Source organism: Vipera ursinii (genome assembly GCF_947247035.1).
Source record: "Vipera ursinii genome assembly, chromosome: 1".
Lineage (NCBI taxonomy): Eukaryota > Metazoa > Chordata > Lepidosauria > Squamata > Viperidae > Vipera > Vipera ursinii.
The window spans coordinates 244,819,724-244,840,257 of NC_139512.1; the positions used below are offsets into that span (position 1 = coordinate 244,819,724).

The 20,534-nt window shown below is 34.5% G+C and overlaps 1 protein-coding gene across 1 annotated transcript in view; it reads right to left on the reverse strand.

Annotated features, from left to right (window-relative positions):
• Positions 1-20,534, reverse strand: part of EPHA7 (EPH receptor A7) — a 178,847-nt gene that overhangs the window by 32,684 nt on the left and 125,629 nt on the right. Inside the window, exons 6-9 of the mRNA XM_083348159.1 lie at positions 14,618-14,742; positions 9,404-9,572; positions 6,533-6,641; positions 5,842-5,897 (exon numbers count right to left, since the gene is read on the reverse strand). Of these exons, the coding sequence (XP_083204285.1) occupies positions 5,842-5,897; positions 6,533-6,641; positions 9,404-9,572; positions 14,618-14,742 (459 nt within the window). The remainder of the gene's footprint in view (positions 1-5,841; positions 5,898-6,532; positions 6,642-9,403; positions 9,573-14,617; positions 14,743-20,534) is intronic.

A 20,534-nucleotide genomic window follows, 5' to 3' on the forward strand; every position in this document is an offset into this window, starting at 1 on the left:
TCTATAAGACCTCCGTTTCTTTTCCCCCCCAGTATAGACAACTATGCCAGGCATCATTCAAACTGTACTTGTATTTTTTGAGTTAGCAACTGGAAGCACAAATTATATTTGGTCTTAACAAGTCTTTGACTTATGACTGGTCAATTAATGACTATTCAAACATATGACAAATCTCTACAGAGCTACTTACAACCCATTTTTGAAGTTATGTCAGCTGTTCCTCCCCCGCCCTGTTATCTCAACTTGGTCATCCCAACACCCATTTGCAGCATGACATGGTCACATGATCATGATTTGTGATATTTTTTGTTGGTTTCTGGTATTTACTTCCAATTTCTGGCAAAAAATGTCCATGGAGAAAACATGGCATTCACTTAATGACCGCTACAAAAATGTTGAAAAATCAGGTCACATGATGCCTTGGCTTATGACCACAATGACTTTTGATTGTAATTCCAGGCTTATTTACAATCATAAGTTGAGGACTACCTGTAATTTATACTTTTCAATGATATAGTCCAAACAATGTTAATCATATTTTATTATATAAGTTATACCATAAAAGTCCATACATCTGCATTCTGGAATATGTGTATGTATTTCTGAGTTCAATATCATTATTAAGAATTTGGCCTTTGTTCTGACAACTGATTTAAATCTGTTGCCTAAGGGTGAATATGAAACAGACTGATCAGCATTATCAAAAGTTTCTTAATGTGTCATCCCAAAAACTGCATATTTAATCTGGCCAAAAGGGAATGAACTCTGTTTTTCAGAAAACATATTTTGTTGAAAGACTACCATTTCAAGGTAGGGAGGGGCAAGGAATGAGAAAAAAATAATAATGTTCTGCTTTGGTTAAAAAAATAATGGAGTGGGAAATGACCATAAAAGTGAAGACTCCTAAAGAGAAATGTTTAGACATTGGTTTCAACACTTTCCAAAATGCTATTAATGAAATGATCAGGCCCAACAGATCTACATATATCTTCTCAGCAACAAATCCCTTTGTTTGTAGTGAGATTTATTCCCTGGCAAATGAATAACAAACTGTAGCATTTGAGTTATTACAGTTATTACCTGTTTTATATAAATACATAGAAATGCAAGGCTAGTAATATAAATATTATGCAAATATTCTGCAAATGTTAATTTTTCTGCATAGCATTTTCGATTAAGTGAAAACAATAATATGATTAGTACTAATGTTAACGGCTCAGTTTCTGGAGCTGATAGATAGTCATCCTTATTTATGTTCCAAAGGAAAAAGGCACAGCCTGAAAACAACAGGTTAACTATCTTTATTATGCTTTCAGGCAAGGAGATGGAGAATGAACCTTCTCTTTGCACTTGTAGTAAGGGCCTGAATTGGAGGTAACCTTGTGAATTTCAAATGGGTCTTTGATGGTACTTTATTCAAGCTGTCATAAAACACCTTGACATGCCAAAGCTCTTTTGGCATATCAACATGAAGTAATGTTGTTCAGATTCAGAGGCACTGCTAAAAGAAAACAGAAAGAGTAAACAAAATGTAAATTGGTGTTGCTTAAGTGAACTTTTCTACCGTATCTTTCTATATACTTTAAAATGTAATATTTGAGATTATTGAAAAGTAAAAACTTTCAGTAAAAAATGAGACAGAAGATTGAATATTCTGTCCAATCTTGTGCTCTGAGCTATTAAAATTAAGTCTAATTTCTTCAATATGTCAGCAAATTGTCTGGATTGTACAGGAACAAAAGGATGCAAAATTGAAATGACTACAGGTAGTCCTTGACTTACGATCACAATTGAGACTGGAATCTCAATTGCTTAGTGAAATGGTTGTTAAGCAAGACATCCATGTGACTGCTTCACTCAATGATCCCAAACCTGACATTCACAGTTGCAGTCATTAGGCAAACTCCTAGATTATTAAGTTGGAGCAAAAGAGCTGCCTACTAAGGAATTTAGTTTCCACACAGAGATGAAATCCTCTTGGCAGCCTTTTCTCTCTCAAATATTCCTGCAGTTCACCAAAAAAATTTCCATTTACCTATGCGCAGGGAGGCAAAATCTTTGATGAACCTGCATGGTGGAGCTGAAATCTTTAGGATTTCAGATCCATTCCTGCAGCCCCACAAAGAGGTTCTATTCCCCTCAGTGAACAGAGGGAAAATCCTTCATGGAGCTTCAGGACTGGACATGATATCTAAGAATTTCAGTTTCATTTCTGGAGCTTTACAAAGGATTTATCTTTCTCTCTATACATGGAAGGGAAATCCTGTCCGGTGGTTCATGAAGCTTCAGCTCCCTTCCCGAAACCCCACAAGGTATTTCAAACACTCCTCTGGCCCCTCTGCTTGCATCCTTCCCTGCTGGCTTCCAAACTGACTTTCTGAGAAAGGCGGAAGAGAAGACTGCAATTGCAGTCAGGTGACTGTGGGGCACTTAACTACTAGTCATGAATGTGAGCTGTTTGCCAAGGGCCCAAAATGCAGACATATGACTGCAGGGTGCGGTGGGGGTAGCAGCACGACATTTTACAACAGCTTCAAACACTTTCTGAGCTGTAAAACATCCTTCCTGAGGCTGTTGTAACTTTGAGCAGTTGGTCATAAGTTGAGAACTATCTGTAGTGAATACAGCACTCTATTTAATTTTTTCCTTTCAAACAATGGCTATATCAAATTAAAAACTAGGCTTTCTATCTAAAGACACTGAAAAAAAATATAATGAGATGTGAAAAGAAGAAAAAAAGTAAGAATTTATGTTTTTAACTTCACTTAATATTGGATAACTGAGCTTCTAGAAAGGAATATAATGAAGGAATACAATGTTATATTCAAAATTAGTTTCTGACAATTAAGACTAAGCTGTTAACCTATTTATAATTTCCCCCAAACATATCATTTTAAAAATTAGTGCATGCTGAGGAAAAACATTCTTTGGCTAGCACTTTCCCTTATAGACACATGAAAGCCCTCCTCTACCCCCCCCCCAAATTGATTGCACTTTCTTGTCAGATATTATTTGGAAGGGCTTTTTTTTAAAGCACTATTTTAAATATGTGAATATTCTCACTACAACTAAAACGAGACACTATTATTAAGCTTCTCACACTCTTAATATAGTTCCATCTCACCACTGGGATATCTGCGACTGCATTATTTTTAAAACGAATGAGAATGTTGTAATACTGATCTTCTTTACTGTTTTCGGTTTCCTTGATTTAGACAGGATGTTTTCAACCTGTGCTCTGTGAAGAGTTGAAACTCACTGTTTTCCTTCGCTGAGGGAAGGCTTCCATTAGAGATCAAGAAGGAGAATTTCAGTAATTTCTCCCCCTTTTTTTCCCCTTGCAGCTGCTAGCTTCTTAAAAGTCTACCTCCCATGCAGTCATCAAAGGAGGGAAAGCAATAAAACACCATACATTGATTTTAATGCTGTCATATGAGCTGAACAAATACAGGCTGCTCTGATTTTCCAAAAAGAGGAAAAAGAAAATACAAACTCTGACTTAACATGGATCTGAATCTCTAGTTACTAAAAAACCAAATCCTTCAAAAAAAAAGTAATTTGGAATATGTGGAGATCTGTACAAAGCACCTCTTCACTAATTTTTATAAGAAGTAAAGTGGGTTTATGTGAACACACATGTGGAAACAATTGGGAACCATTTCGGAAGCAATTGCTTAAGCTGAGAAAAGACGCAGCTGCTTTTACAGTGTGAACATGGTTGTTTTTTATATGCTCTTGTGCATTATGAAATCCTCCTTTGAAGAAACTGCACACTCTATCCAATGCTGAGCACCAAGGAATTGCTAGAGAAAAATTTCCATGGCTAGTAGTTTTAAAGTAATCCTTTAGCTACTGAACTGTGTCTTTTTATTCATTTCAGCAGCTTTTCTTTAATATATGTATATTTTCCATTCATCATTTGATTGTTCAACAGATTTGCAAAATAAGGGAGTAGAAAAAGTAGATAGATATCTTGACTATACATTCGTAAAAAGAGAAATGGGCAAGTCTGCAACAAATAATCAAACTTTAAAATAATTGTCAAGCAGGCTGAAGAGGAATTCTTATTCATTGTATGGACATGAATACCAGATATTAAGGTGTGATTAACACCATCATTACTTGTTAAATTTGAGGGAGAAAAGCTAAATCCAGGTGGTTTGGCAGAGTGAACATATAATCTGAATTATTAAATAGATATAATTGTTATTTCTACCTTATTTTGAAATTCCAGGATTTTAACTAAAAATTTCCATTGATTTAAATAATTAACATCCTGCACATATCTGCATTCACAACTGTTCTCTTGTTGATCTCCTGTGATGAGTGAGTCTGTTATTTCCACTTTTGGTCAGACACTTATTTTTCCAACTGTATTCTTCTGCATCACTTCATATGTAGAAAAATATTTTCATAAACTACTGAATGAACTATTATATACATTTCTCTTGGTATGCATATTTTCCATGTACTTTCTTAGCATCCACATTTGGTAAACAATTTCCCCTAATATACAATTTTGTCCTATATATTTCTACTCCATCTTTCTGCTTGTATAAGCATTTGCTGCAACTCACAATAAAATAGAATACAAAATATAAAACACAACAGAAATATTGATACAATGAAAATCAAACTCCAAATTTAAATAAATATTAATTTAATTTTATACTATCAAATATTTGTTTGGGTTCTGAGTAGCAAATTGACAAAATTTAGAAAATTTTGTAATCTGATAGATACATATTTAGATAGTAATTATTCCTATGGAAATGTTGAGGATTACAGAATTAGTAATAAATAATACACATATTAGTACACAAGATTACATTCACATCAACAAATTACTGATATCGTCTTTAAACAATTCAAATATTCAGTTCATGTCTATATGCACAAATTAGTTGATACAGTTCACGGATAAGTTAAATCTTGATTGACTGGGCTATTTTCAACATAAAACACTTTCGCACTTCATGCTGGCTATTTACTGAAAACAAATTTTGAAAGAAACATTATTATTACTTTCATCATATATGTTCATCATTATTAGTTATTCAATTTGGGTACAACTGAGAAAATATATAAATGTCATAATCAAAAACTTGCTGGGCCAACAATTATTAATTACATCAATCATTTTTGCTCCAGAAGAATGATTAAGAAACTACTGCATGTTTATCCAAAGTCTGTGAACTGGAAAGAAACATATAGATAGTTCTCGCTTACTGACTGCCTTGATTAGTAAACGGTCATAGTTACAATGGTGTAAAAAAAAGTAGCTTTGTGATCAATCCTTGAATTTATGAAAATGACAACGTCCGGCAGTCACTGATTGCCAGTCAGGCGTTTTGCAACAGGTATGAATTCATGACCGTTGCAGTGTCCTACGGTCACATGATCACCATTTGTGTGCTTTGCAACTGGCTTTCAATAAGCAGAGTAAATAAAGGAAGGCAAAGTAAAATTGTAAGTTGTAGTCACATATGTTGCCAACAACCATGATGTTTTATTAACAATTAAAGGGGGGAGTGCGTCATAAAGCCCATGGTAGTCATATGATTTTTCGCTTAGCAAATGAGGTGCTTAGTGATGGAACTGCAGATCCCAATTACAGTTGCTAAGTGAGGACTACCTGCATAACAGAGCCCAGTAATAAAAATTATGATGTTACTTTGGAAGATGTTTTTTTTAACTTTACATTTGCTGTTTACACAAATTTAAAATCTTTGTTCTCAGCAAAAATGTTCTTTTAACACTGTCACTGTTCTATTAGTGCCAGGACCAATCTACTGTAATTGGCCTGGAATCTCCTGGATGAAATAACAGCAAAGCACTTACAATGAAAGTAAAGTTCTTCATCTCCTTCTTGGTCAGCTTTGCTATAGCCACAGTGTCTAGGGAAAAAAAAGACATTTTTTAATTGAAACTGTGTCACACTTTAATGTGTTAGAAGTAATAATATGAACATAACAGGAAATATAATTCTAGGTTTTGTACATGCTTAGTTTAAAGTATGATTACTGTTACAGCTGATAGATTATGTATCAATAAGTATTCAATGATCAGCAATGAATTATTGATATCCTGTAGTACATTGCTGTTTTTGCCCAAAGAACTCTCAGAAGTTTATTGAAAGAGGCAAATGAAAATGGAGTGCAGACATAATTTTTAGGTCCTTTGTCATAAGCAGTTAGAAAACCAGTTCAAAAAGGTAGTAACTCTTCCTGGGATAAGGGCCTCTGTCCTTTAAGATAGCTAAAATTGTTTTAAATACATATATCAAGATATATTTTGGTAACACATTTGCAAGTAAAACTAGTAATATGGATAATGAATTGAATCAGATTCTTCTATCAAAATGACACTATGATGTAAACTTTTTGTTTTCTTCCCCAATCCCTAAAGTTGCTTATCCACTGGCAAGCAATAACCTCTATAGATGTAACCTGCTGTTTACCAATGATTAATGTGCATTTGAGTTTTTCCAAGTCCTGTCTATCTTAAGCATCTTAATATTTGAAAGTAATACCTTCGCCCAATGATGAAGCCAAACACCATGAATACCAGGATGATTGTGCCTGCCACAGCTACCACAGCTATTATGATTACAGGATTTTGTTCACTGGAAACGGCAGTGGCTGTATCAGGAAAAGAAACAGGCAAAGATGAGAAGTAAAATTACGATTTTCTCTTTCTCTCTCTCTCTCTCTCTCTCTCAGTTCTTAGAAATTTCATTTTTTTGTGAGCGAGAAACAAGTTTACTTCTTTAGTCAGAGAAAGGTACTTTGCCTCACAAGCAAAAACATTCAACACATAGTAAATTTCTCATTACTTTAGCTTTATGTCAGGAAATGGGATCTGTTGCATTTCTGCCAGCCAACACAATTGTTTAAATTGACCTGCAAGTTTTGGTAGAAAAATATAGCAATTCTGGAATATAATTTTAAAAAGTAAATCTGCAGAAGCTTATAGACTAAATATGCAAATGTATGCTCCCTCTTAGAAACAGCGGTACCACCTAGATCGAAACCTTTGTCATAGGGTCTGGGTTCCACAATTCCTGGAAACCCAAAATTAAGCACCATTCGATAAAAATAAAATTAAAGATATTCTGGTCCTCTCACGCTTGGTGTGTGCATTCTTTCTCTATCTATTCCCACCACTGTTGTTTTCCCCTCAATTTAGCAAGCAGTAACATATTGAAAACATTTTGTTACTTTTTCTTGTAATGGTTAAAACAACATTGCTGTGTTGCGAAACAAAGCTTCAGTTGCATCATTAGCTTTATTTTTCAGTGGATCTCTGAGCGGTCCTGCATGGGACTTCCTAAAAAGCTCTCTAGAGAATGAATGGAGATGAATGTTCTTTTGTTCTGCAGCTCCAACTCTTACGGGGAAAAAAATGGATTTTGGAAAGATGCTGGAAGAGCAGCTGTCAGGTGAGAAACAGAAATTCCTCAATAATGGAAAAACCAGGTCCTCTTAGAGGTGAGGCATATAGGAATGATAATGGAATAAAGCAACAAAAGGGCTAATTTCTTTTCACCCCACATTCTGGTTTTTTTGGAAGAAATTTTCTGCTTGCTCCCTTTTTTCCCCCCTCAAGAAAGAATGAAGTCCTTTGTTTCTTGGGATATTTCTTCCTGTCCTCCTCACAGCAGATATACCACCTCCAGAAGTTCAGATACTCAGATGAATAATATCCAATACTCAAATATCTTTCTCTCATATACAGTCCCCAATGCATTTGCTGTAAATCTTGGCCTCATTTCATAAATTTTCCTCCACATCACCTCCACCTTCAATTTCTTAACCTGAGTAGATTACTGTTTCTCACATGGTAGAGATGGCTGCCAAACACATTTTCCCTCTTTCAAATGAATGCTTCATTGCGAAACCAAACTAAGTCCAAACTCTTCCAAGAGTAAGGGGCCAGGAGAGGAGGAAAAGATTAAAGAGGGAGAGGAACATGAGGCCTAAAGTATACGTATGTTAAAGTACAGGTACTCTTTGACTTATCACCATTCGTTTAGTGACTGAGGTTACTATGGCACTGAAAAAGATGACATGATCAGTTTTCACATTTATGACCCCATGGCCGTGTGATCAAAATTTGGATGCTTGGCAACTGGCATGTATTTGTGATGGTTGCAGTGGGGTCATGTGATTACCTTGTGAAACCTTCTGACAAGCAAAGTCAATGGGGAAGCCAGATTCTCTTAACAATCTTGTTAACTAACTTAACAACTGCAGTGATTCACTTTACAACTATGGCAAGAAAGATTGTAAAATGGGGGCAAACTCATTTAATAACTGTCTTGTTTAGCAACAAAAATATTGGGCTCAATTGTGGTGGTAGGTAAAGGACTACATGTAATAAGAATCAGTCTATAGTAACTGGTGTTGTAAATGAATTTGGAAGAGAATGCACTGAATTGAGATTTGTTTTAGGTCTCATCAGCTATCTTGTTCAGTGGACAAAGCCACAGCCTAAGTGTAAAGTCCCCAAACAGACCTAGTTCTGGGTGGTATACAGATAAATGTTTTGTTTTTGTCATGAACACTGCACAAAAGTTAAAGAATTCTAAAGGGATAATGTGTAGCAGACATTTACATTTACTCTTGTATATAATGTCTATCTCTGTATATCTATAAATGATAACATTTGCTATTCCCTATTTCCATTCTTGCTAGCATCCACAGTGAATTAAATAAATTTAACAGCATGTTTGAAATATAAATATTTAAAGAGAAGTACTGAAGATAGAAAGTGTGTAGGCCTTTCATAATCCTCAGAAGAGCAACTTAAAAAACCCAAACACAGGAAAATATTGCTGCTCTGGTCAGTTTTATTCCCTTTGGAAACTGGGACAGAATAAATAAGATCTTAGAATAATTCCTAAATATATCCAATGTCAATAGAAAAGATGTTATGCCAAGAGCCAGCAATAAAGATTCTACTGAGAAGCTATTATTAATATCAGAAGGATTCAAGAAGGATTAATCATGTGATCTGAATGTGAACAAAAATTACCATCCATTTGTTTGGAATGTTAAAATAAAAAGCCTGAAGACACTGAATCATTTTGTGTTATATAACTGTACATGTTTCTTTATGGTTTTTTTTAATTCTCACATTTCTATTGAAAAATTCATAGCAAAAAGCAACAGTCCTAAGATATATTTTTTTCTAAGACAGATAACTGCAGTTAAAAATCAGCACTGACTTAAGTCTTGCTTGTCAACCTTAAGGTAAGTTAGAGGAAATTTTGAGACCTTAATTGAGAACTGAGAAATGAGACTAACTGAGAAAGGCAAAAATGTTTCCATTCAACCAATTTGCTATACGTTTTGGGTTTCCTTGGTGATATTAATTGCCAAAAAGTGTAAGTAAGTGTTACCTGTGGCTTCTTCTAATGTAGCAACATCTAATCTAGGGCTATAATTTCCATAGCCAGCAGCAGTAAAAGCACGAATCTGGAAAACATATACAGTTCCTGGTTTCAGATTATTAACCGAAGCAGAAGTGGCTCTGGTTTTCACTGTTGAATAAGTTCTTTCCCTTTGGTCCTGCAAACATAAATACACAATTGAGTGGTATTTAATTTTCAGATTTTCATTTTGCTTTGTATCAATAATTGACAGCTGGCTTCTGGCACCCTATTTCAATTTATTAGAAGGAATTTTTTTCCTCCTGCATAAAGAATTTAGCAGAGACTCTGCCGCTGTGGCATAACACAATGTTATTTCACTGAGGAGATTTTAAAATAACACAAAATGTAAATGGGAAGCACATGGTGCTGTTCATAAAAGTGAAGAGAGAAAATCATTGCCTGTTTGACTGCGGATTTTGGCTTGCTCATCAATCAGTTTCAAATATTGTGATGTATCAGTTCAGGAATCAGCACGTTCCTCCCTACTCTTAGGAAATAAGATGTTCTTTTTCAGCTACCTAGAAAAATCATAACAATTATTTATTTCAGCTCTGCAGACTCTACAAAGCGCATTCTACCTGACTTCACTTATGGGTGGAGGAACACCTCTGATATTAACAGCTTAAAATTAACTGAAGCAGAAACATGTTCATTTTATTGTCAATAGGACAGACAATGGCCCAGAAAGGTCTATGTGCACTTAAATGTATATGCATCTATTTTCTTCTATTTTGGGGGGGCTGGTAGATGCATTCTTATTATTTTTCATACACAAGAGGATAAGTAAAATTTTCTACTGGGTAACAACCTTATGCAAGACAATGGATTCCATATTTTTTTCAGTGAATTTGTACCTAAAATTGTATTCAGATTTTCATAAAAAAATCTAGTAAAGTTAGAACACATTTTTTTTAAAAAAAATTATAGTAACTCACTCATTTATAGTAAATCTATGATAGTTGGTTTATGTATATCCAACAAACCCAAGAAAATTATGTACAATTATCTTTAGTTTAAATTATCTATTTAAAATGTAGAGCCTTATATTCTTTGGGGAAATCTACACTGATTTTTTTGTTAAGTTCTGTAGTATAGAGAATACTACTATAATACGGTTCTGTGGGAATCTACACCAAAAAATTGTTACAGTTCCATAGTATAAAAATTATCTGAAGAAAATGGTTGGACCTTTTATGATGGTCAAATTAAAACGGTGTTTTCTACTTAAATATCAATTTACTTTTACAAAATATTAAACTATAAATAGTTACAAAATTTGTTACTGGTTCATATTTATTATTTAATATTAAAAAGGAATAAGATAGAAATCTATCTAAAGCACAATAGCTCTCATTTTAGCATATGCTGTGGCTGAGTTTACAAAACCTGCTAAGTAGTGTGTTAACAATTCATATTCACTCAGCCTAGAAACTAAGACAGATGCCTTGGTCAAGAGAAAACAGAGTCAGGACTTCTAGAAATCAAATACGGTATCATATGAGTTATGTAAAAATGGACTCTAAACAGGAAGCTGTTACCAACATATAACTGTATCTGGATAAAAGGTCATGATCAATCCTAATTAGTGCTTTAAAGAACTCATTGCTCTAAAGCTAGATGGCAATATGTTTTTTCCCCTCAGACATACTTTGTATCTTCTGGCTCTCTACCCAAAACTGAGGTGCTCCTGTGGGCTAAATGGTTTGGTATCCACTTGAAGGTCAGAATTTGTTGGGAGTTATCTCAGTCAATCCTTTCAGTGGTATTATAGTCAAATTGGCTAACAGGAATGCTATTAGTGGGGCTCACTCTGTCTTTTCCAGAAATCTTTGTGTTAAGCTGATTTTCACATTCTCGATCTCAGGCCTTGTTATTTTCATAACCTCAGAATTACATAGGTCAGGATTATCTGATTTGGGAATTGCTCATATTAGTCATACAATCCAGTTTTAAATTATCAGCAAATTCTCTTGACATTCTTCATCATGAAAAATGTGGATTACTTCTAGCCTTAGGATTGAATCTCATCCAATGTTATTCATGTCTGATAAGATGCCACTGACGGCCATAATTGCCTGGTTCATGGAGAACGTTGCACACAATAGCCATCATGCGGACTTTCAGAATTGAAAGTTAAAGAAAAAAAAGAATTTTACTCTCTCCAATTTAATTTATTTCTAAAATACAGAAAAAAATGGAATCAGATAGAAACAAAAGAGAGGGGAAAATAGTAATTTGTGGGAGGAAAAAAGAGAATATATTGTACGGGTAGTTCTCATTTGCTGATTACAATTGGGATCTGCAACTGGGTCATTAAATGAAGCAGTTGCTAAGTGAAATCACAAATATGTTTATGATCTTACTTTATCTTTCCTTTGCTTTACAGACCTGCAAAGGTTGTATCTTGGAAGGATTGGCTGCAAAATTATTTTAATTTCTGTTGTAACCTGGAACAGACACTAAATGCAGCAGCCACTAGATGAGGACTATGTGAATTACATTATGTGAATGTAATCTATATTTATAAGAATACCCTCATAGCAAAATCAATGCTTAAGTTTTAATTTTAAGTTTCTAACTTTGACTAAACCTTCATAAGTAAAGATAGTCAATAAAGATGTCTGTCCTATCATTTCTATTTCTCCAAAAATTTGTGCCATTCATTTATAAGGATTTTCAAAAGAATTTTTTCAGATATAGAAATCCAAAAGGTGGCACATGTGATTATCACATCATTGCAGCTGTATTGGGTGCCTATATACAGAAAATATAAAGTAACATTTCTTACAATATTTAAGTGTTATGTCCTAAAGCTTTACGCCATGTGTTTGGCCCTTCTGCTCTGAATTTTAAGAAGCTTTTGAATAAATTAAACTCCTTTGTAAATGGGACTATAACACTTCTGAGGCCCATTCTGAGTAGGAAAATGTCCAGTTGACTATTTCTTGTTTTAAATTTGTTATACTGTAAGACTACTGTTTTATGATTCCTTTATAATGCCCAGATTTGTGAGGTTGTGGGAATATTTTGCTATTAAATAATAAATTATAAGGTATCAGCTAAATGTAAGAAGTTTGCTAATGTTATCCAATGCAATTTTCCATGGAAAATCTACCAAGATTTAAATGGATATCTAAGGATAGAGAAAATAAGTATAGGCAGTCCATTACTTGTGATCGGTTGCTTAGCAACTATTCAAAGTTCTGATGGCCAGCCTCCATGGTCATGTGACTGCATGTGGGGCACTTGCCAAATGGCCTGTTTTTACAGCTGTTTGCAGCATCCTCCAGTCATGTGACTGTGGTTTAAGATTTATTTATTTATTTTTTTGCCAGCAAACTCTTTTACTTCAGGTTTCTGGCAAAAAAATACCCATTGTAGAGATTGGGTTTTCTTAACAATCATGGATTTGCTTAGTGACCCTGGTGGTTTGCTTAATGATCGCTGGAAAAAAAATCATAAAATCAGGTCAGTCATCTGGTGACCTGATTAATGACTGGTACAACTTGCAACTATAATTCTGGGCTCAAATCCATTCAAGGACCACCTATATATAAAGAACAATTCCTGTGAAATGTTCTCGGCATTTATCAGGGAATACAAGCAAAAATTTCTTTTGTGAAGAAAAGGCATATATAGTGTTTCCCTTGCAGGTATCTTTCTTCTGGTATTATATTTCCAATGGTTTCTTTCCAGGTTAATTATATGAAATTATTATCATTCCACTCTGAAGTCTTTTATAAAGCAATCCAGTGTGCTGAAGTCTGAAGGTTATAAACATGGTTAATAGCAATTATTTTAGAGTGTTAATTATCTTAATTTTAACCAATTAATATTATAATAATTTATATATTACAATATCAGAATATGTGCCTTTTAAATGCTGTAACAATTTATCGATAATTTTTAGTAGTAAGTGCATTTCAAAATATTTTTCTTCATCCCCAATTATAGTAAAGAGTACAAACAGGTAGTCCAGTGTTCTGTGACTGTTTGAAATTACAACAGTGCTAAATAACTTGTGTTTATGACCAGATCTCAAAGCTCCATCTGTCCCACAATTTCTGCAGTCACAATCTGGGTGCTTGCACTTACAATGGTCGAGCTTCCTGTGATCACCTGATTTAGATTTCCTTGTTCCTTTCCTTGTTCGCCTCCCACAAGCAAAGTCAATGGGAAAACTGGCAGGGAAGTTTGCAAGTTACTTAGGTAAGTCTCTGCCACCAGTGCAGTGTTCCCAGCCACTTTGCACTCTGGCCACTCTACTTCCTGCCGCCGGCACACCTTTGCCGAGCCTCGCTGTGCTTGCCCTGCTCTTCTGCAGCCATTTGTGCACCTTCTCCGAGTCTTGCTGTGTTTGTGACAAGCCTTTCTGGGCACTCACACATCCTTGCACACTTTCTTTGAGTCTCACTGTGTTTGCACTACAATTCCCATGCCACTTCCACACCCTCCTCAAAAGCCTCATTGTGCTTTCACTGTACCTCCCCAGCCACTTAGGCACGTTCTCTGGCCTGGCAGCAACCAGTCTAAACCCTGTTACACTCCCCACCCCTTTTGCAACCTCTCATCAGCAGCAACCACCTATCCAAACCCTGCCTACCTGTGCATGTCCTCCCACTCAACCGCAGTCACTTATCTGCTTGTCAGCTTGCTTGCAAGCCACCTAGAACTCACAACTTCTTGCTGACTTCCCCGAGTTTGGTCGTTGGAAGCCACCAGGAAGTTGTGAGGAGACGCTTGTTTAACACATACAATGTTTGTTTAATAACTGCAATGGAGACTGTAGAAATTGCCATTTCTAAGCGATGTGGCCATGTGACATCACACACTATGACTGCATTGTTTAGCCATGGAAATACCGGTTTCAATTGCCTTGGTAACTTGAGGACTACTTGTAGTGCATCCTAACTCATTGCTTTGTGGCATCATCAACTAAGGCTGCCATCAACAACTGATCAATTGAAGCTTTTGTTCATTAAAATAGTGACTTGATTTTACTACCTTCTTTTTGTGTATTGGAGAAGATGGAATCAAGTTGGTAAGATTATCTTCAACAGTCATACAGAATGGCAACCAAAATGAAGGCTGCATGCTGGCTATACAAAACGTTAGTCCGCTACAGAAAGATATTGCAATGACATGAACAGAAGAATGGCCCACATTCAAAGTAATGCTTACTTTCTCATAATACTTGATTTCATATTCTGTGATGACTCCATTGGGATGCTCAGGTTCCTGCCAGGAAAGCTCCACACTCCTTTGCAGCACTTTTTCTTTCATTACACCACTAACTTGCGAGGGAGCTGTTTGAAGAAAATACTTCAATAAACAACAGGCAAATGTGCTGGAACTCTCCAATCAAATGTCACTACTGATCAATCCTATGCTGTGCTGCTATCATTAAAGTAGGTTCCTTAGTTCAACATTTAAAAGGCAGTGAATATTCAAGCAAGGCCTTGTTATTGTTCACAAACCAGAACAAAAACACAAATTAAAGTATAAACCACAAAAGGCAGCACTGTTCAAATCAGTCCCAACTAGCAAGTTATGGTATCAGAAGGACAAAAAATAAGTAAACAAATTCTAATTAACCAGAAAACATGATTCTAGAATATTTTTGACGGTAAACCAACAGCCAAATATTCTACATATTTCAATGTCACTTATAAGAAAAATACAGGCACAAGGGATTCAAATATGCAGTCCTATTTCAAATCCTCACCATGGATTCTAGTTCAAACTCATGATGTTCTTGCACTTATAAAATGTGTCTGAAAGCAAAATGCATGCAATGCTGAATAACAGAAAGCTGCCATAACTTGCAAAGGCATTACCATTTTTTCTTTGGGGAGTCATGTTTCTCTGAGCAATTGTTTTAAAATGAGTAAGTCTACTGAGTTGTCAATAAAGAGTAACAGATATTTAACTTTGGACTATGAAATTCACCACTCTACTGCACTCTCAGCACTTCTCTATGGTGATAGTGGCTTTAACAGATTCTGAATTGTCAGGAAGAAAGTGTCTGTAAGATAATTCCCTAAATATCAATATAGAATTTTTATGTTGTACTTTTCTTACAGCTGAGTATTATCACTGCCTGGTTGTGGAAGACACAATGGTAACAGCACCATTACAGCAAACCCTTCAAGCATGATTATCCCAATATATACATATTTGTGCATGCTGTCCTAAAATACATAATTTTCTTAAGCAAACATCCTTTACAATACAGTATATTTTTTTCTTAAAATACAGTATGCATTTCTTTCTATATCTGCTCCTAACATACACATGTTTAGACATACCTTCCAGAATTACAAATGCATCACATGATTTGAAATATTAGAAATTCCAGCACTCTGATTGAGATCTAGAGAGTATTTACCTTACAGGCTAAGAATTGCATTAAGATTTAGGAAGCATGCAAGGAGCTGCACTTTGAAAAGTAGCAAGACTTTGATAAAAAAAGAAACTGAATTTATTTTACATGCATTTATGTACAGTTATTTATGCAGGGAGATTCTTTTTTTTTCTTCCCAAAAAGGCAATGTACAACACCAAGGAAAACATACTAATAGATGAGCCTGCTGTCTGTGACAGTGATCACTAGGCAGCAAGAGAAATGTCAAGAAAGGAAGCAATGGGAAGGAAAGAAAGACGGAGTAGCAGGGCAGAAACCAGTATACAGTTTGCCATGTTGACATAATACTGAAATTCAAGCTGAAATCGTAATCAATATGTCCCATGAAATCTACTGAAATTACAGCCCATCTTATGGAACACTCTCTCCTTGTTCCTGTCACAAATGAGACTAGCTTCATCTCTGTTAATGTTTCAGAAGTCCCTCAAAATCTGGCTATGTCATCAGGGTTGGGGAGGGGGAGGGGGAATCCAAAGGGATCCAGTGAAATCTTGAGGTGGTTCCATCACTACAGTAAACATTTATTCTCTCTCATACCTTGCATTTTTTATTTTTTACATTTTTATGAATAACTGTTGTTATATATCTATTATTTTAATTGTTGTATGTCATACCTAGAGTCACTTTTTGCAAAGATGGATGCCACATAAATTTGATAAATAAGTAATAGGTAGAAAACCATTAAAACTAGAGCCTTTTTTTAAGAAAGCAGGCTTAACCTTGCATATACACTTGTGTTTTCCTAAATTTCAGAGATTGTTCCAGAGCCATTGATGAAAATACTCTTTATTCTATGCGATTATAAAGGAATTGTAGACAAACTGGAATGTTGGCTATTCCTATTTGTTAATCTGCTGTTAAAGAGAAAGAGATCAAGAAGGGTTTGCAACTGAGCCAATTACTATGGACTTCCAGTAACTACATTTATGGTCCATTCCAAATAAGTTATTCTGTCATTTAACTAGGAAAAAAAAACCTTTCCTTTCCATAACTGCCTTATTAAATCAAAACATTTCAAAATGAGGACCAGCAGCAAAATAATATTATGCTTTCTCTCATGTTTATATTCTCTAAGCAAATTTACTTTAAAAAATGGGTATAAATACAAATACACAATGGTTATACACTCACTTATATTGATGTTCACACAAAATTCCACCCCCAGCCAAGGCAGTTCACTGGATAAATATTTGTTAGACTTTACAAACGTGGAATAATAATTTTTACTTTGACAGAAATACAAAATTATAAAACACAGGAGTTTTCTTTGGGATTAAAATAGAAGAAAGGGAAAAGGAGAAGAGAATGAGAAAGAAAAAGAGAAGAAATACATTTATGTTTACATTATTTAAGCTAAACTGCAACACACTAAATTATCTTCCTTCCTTCCTTCCTTTTTCTTCTTAGAATAATTCTTATATCACCAAACATACATTATATTATGCATTATGTGTATCCAAGTCACACATGTAATAAAGTCAATGATTTACTTTAGATATACATGTTAAACTGTAATAAAAATAAATAAATCTTAAGAACAAGTATTAAAAAAATACACACACTATCTAAAAAGCTTGCAAGTATGTACCCGAATTATCAGCCAAAATGCTGGAGGTGTGGTGATGAAGATGCAACATATTTTCACATATGGTGGACTTGCAAAAAGGTGAAGGCCTTCTGGATAAAAAATTGGTGGAATATGCAGAAGATTTTCAAGCAAAGGATAAAGTTTTGTCCGCAACTTTTTTTGTTGGGAATAATTACAGATGCTACGGTTGTGGACACTAAGTTGATGTTGAATTTAATTATGGCAGCAAGACTCTTAATCGGTCAGTATTGGAAGAAGGAGGAACTGCCGACCATAGAAGAATGGACTTTAAAGGTTTCTGACCTGGCAGAGATGGCAAAGATCTTGGCTTATTTGAAAGATCACTCGCAAGAACGTTATATCATGGAATGGAGAAAATGGATTGAGTATATCCAGAACAAATATAGGACTAAAAAGTTTCATGTAGCATTTGAATAAGTCTTCCTTTTCTTTTTCTTTTTTCTCTTTTTTTTCTATATATACTTAATATTAATAGTGTTTGTATTATCCTATATGAGCTAGAGAGTGATAGATTTTAGAGTTTATGGTTGTTAGCATATGGATGTTTATGATCGTTTTTTTTTTGTTTTTATACCTTGTACTTAGCTCTGGGAAGTCGGGGGGGGGAGGGGGAGAGGGGTAGGGAGGGAGGGAGAAGGGAGGGGGAGGGGGGACTGTTAAAGATAAAATGTATGTTAAAACTTTTCAATTAAAAAAAATACACACACTATCAAGTGCAAAACTAGAATGACTTCCCTTACTTAACCTACTAATTTCATCTGCAAGGTGGGATAAAGTCACAAGCAATTAAATAAATTCTTAAGATTTGGAAACCTTTGTGAGTCTGTTGTTACAACACAAATTATCCATAATGCTCTTGTGGTTTCCCAGTGGAATTGGTTTTAGGAAATGGAGACATGTTATTTACATCAATCAGGTAGAAGTCCAATATGAAGGATGACACCTCTAAATCTTATACTGTTAATTTATAGTGTTTAAACCATTCACAAACAATTCATGACAAAAATGGGGGAAAAGTTCTAAAATCAAACAATTTAATTTGACTGGATTGAAATGTATATTTTTCTTTGATTAATAAGATCTATTTTTATTAAACTTATTGCATGATGGAGACTATGCTGAAAGCCTGATACATTTTTTAATGGTCTGAGTTAGTTCATTATGCTTATGAACTACAATGTGATAATCCTGACACTGCTTCTGCATCCTATAAAATATACAAAGAGAAGCAACCAGCATGAAATGAGGGTAAATGGGAGCTAATCCTACCAGATTGTAGCTTTCAATCATTAATTTTTGCAGATACAAAACTCTTAAATTACCTACTGTTCCTTGGAGATCGTTGGTGACAATGGTTGCCTCAATTCATTTCCGCATCAGGGTCTAATTTGTAAAGCATGCTTTTAAAAATGGACATTATTTATTCATCTCATCTGATTAATTGGTATATTTTTGCATAAAATGTATTAAAATGTCCATACAAATAGCACTCAATGTTGGATTTTTTTTTAAATAATCCTATTTATCTAATTGTCATGATCATATTCACTTTTCATTTAAAACTCCTCAGGTAGAAACAAGAATCAATTGCACACATTATGTTACTGTGAGTAGGTTAGGAAGCCATAAAAATAATAAAAAATAAATTATAAATTTACTGAGTAAAATATTACAAATAAAGAAGCCTATATACAAAGCTGCATTTCAGGTTTTGTCCATTCCTAAAGATGTTTTAATATATCTGTTTTATGTATTGTTCTGTTTTGTTTAATATTTGATTGAAATATTACTTCCCAGTCTGTGTCTTCCTTTTCCCCAACATTCAACATAGATATCAATCAGTAGTAAAGCAACCTTAAATTGATAGATGATACTATTGACTCTAATGTCATTCATAACTCCTGCACTGGATAATTTCTTATGTGCAGGAAATGGAAAAAATGAAGCAGAAAAAAACCTTTAGTGCAGAGTATGAATCCAATTTAAATCTCATACATGAGATTCCACAAAATTTAAAATCTAATGTGTAGGAGCCAAAGTTTCTAAATATAACTTCTCATATAGGGATATTTTTCCCCAGAGAGTTTACTCATTTACTTTCTTTCTTTTTTCTTTTATCATCCATCATCAATGACAAGTGTCAATTATGCCCACAAGATTTATGGGAGGGAAAGTTAAAGCACCATTTACAAATCATTTCCTGTAGAAGCAGACAAGTGTAATGACAGAGAAGGCTTTCTGTAATTGAATTTGTTGTTCCTATCTCCTCAGTCACAAAAAGATTTCATCTTCAAGGATTTTAGTCATGGAATATGGGCCAGTATTTTATATTACTACTGACAATACCATCCAGATTTAAATATATCTATCTCCATGATCAATCATAGCAAAAAATAAGTTGCTAGAAGAATAAAACCAGTGTTTACAGGTTCATGTGATAATGACTGTATTTATTACAGAAAAATTTCTGGAAAGAGTTCTGATAAATTTCAGCCTTTCTAACAAATTATTTTTGTTTTACTTCTGAGAGACTGGGCCTAAAGTGAACTAGAAATGAGGAAAAGGGGAAAAATTACCACAAGATAAATATGCAGTCAAATATTAAGTGAAAATCATATAAATAGTCTATCTAGGTACCAAGAGAAACCAATCATTACAGAGTTGTTGAAACTGAAATTGCTATGTTCAAGGTTATAATTTTGTAGCAGGAACTATAACATCATTAAAATATCTCTTTCCAAATACCTGTGAAATTTAATCAACGTTTTGCAAACATACGTGTTACAAATCTTATAGGCCAAAAGCATATGTCTAAATATGCTGAGAAATACCATCCAAATCAGTGAAACCATATCTCAGATTTTGTTTTAAAAATTGAGGATTACATATTCATTCTGTTGATGAATCAAATTTTTGTACTACAGTTTCATGTGGAAATATTAATGCTTCTCCAAACATACGTTCAATGTTTACTCTAAATGGACTGTCTGACACCTCTTCTCTAGTATGACTACAGCCTGTTGATGGCCTTGGGTTAGGCTGAAACAGGAAATAAGATTTGCCCC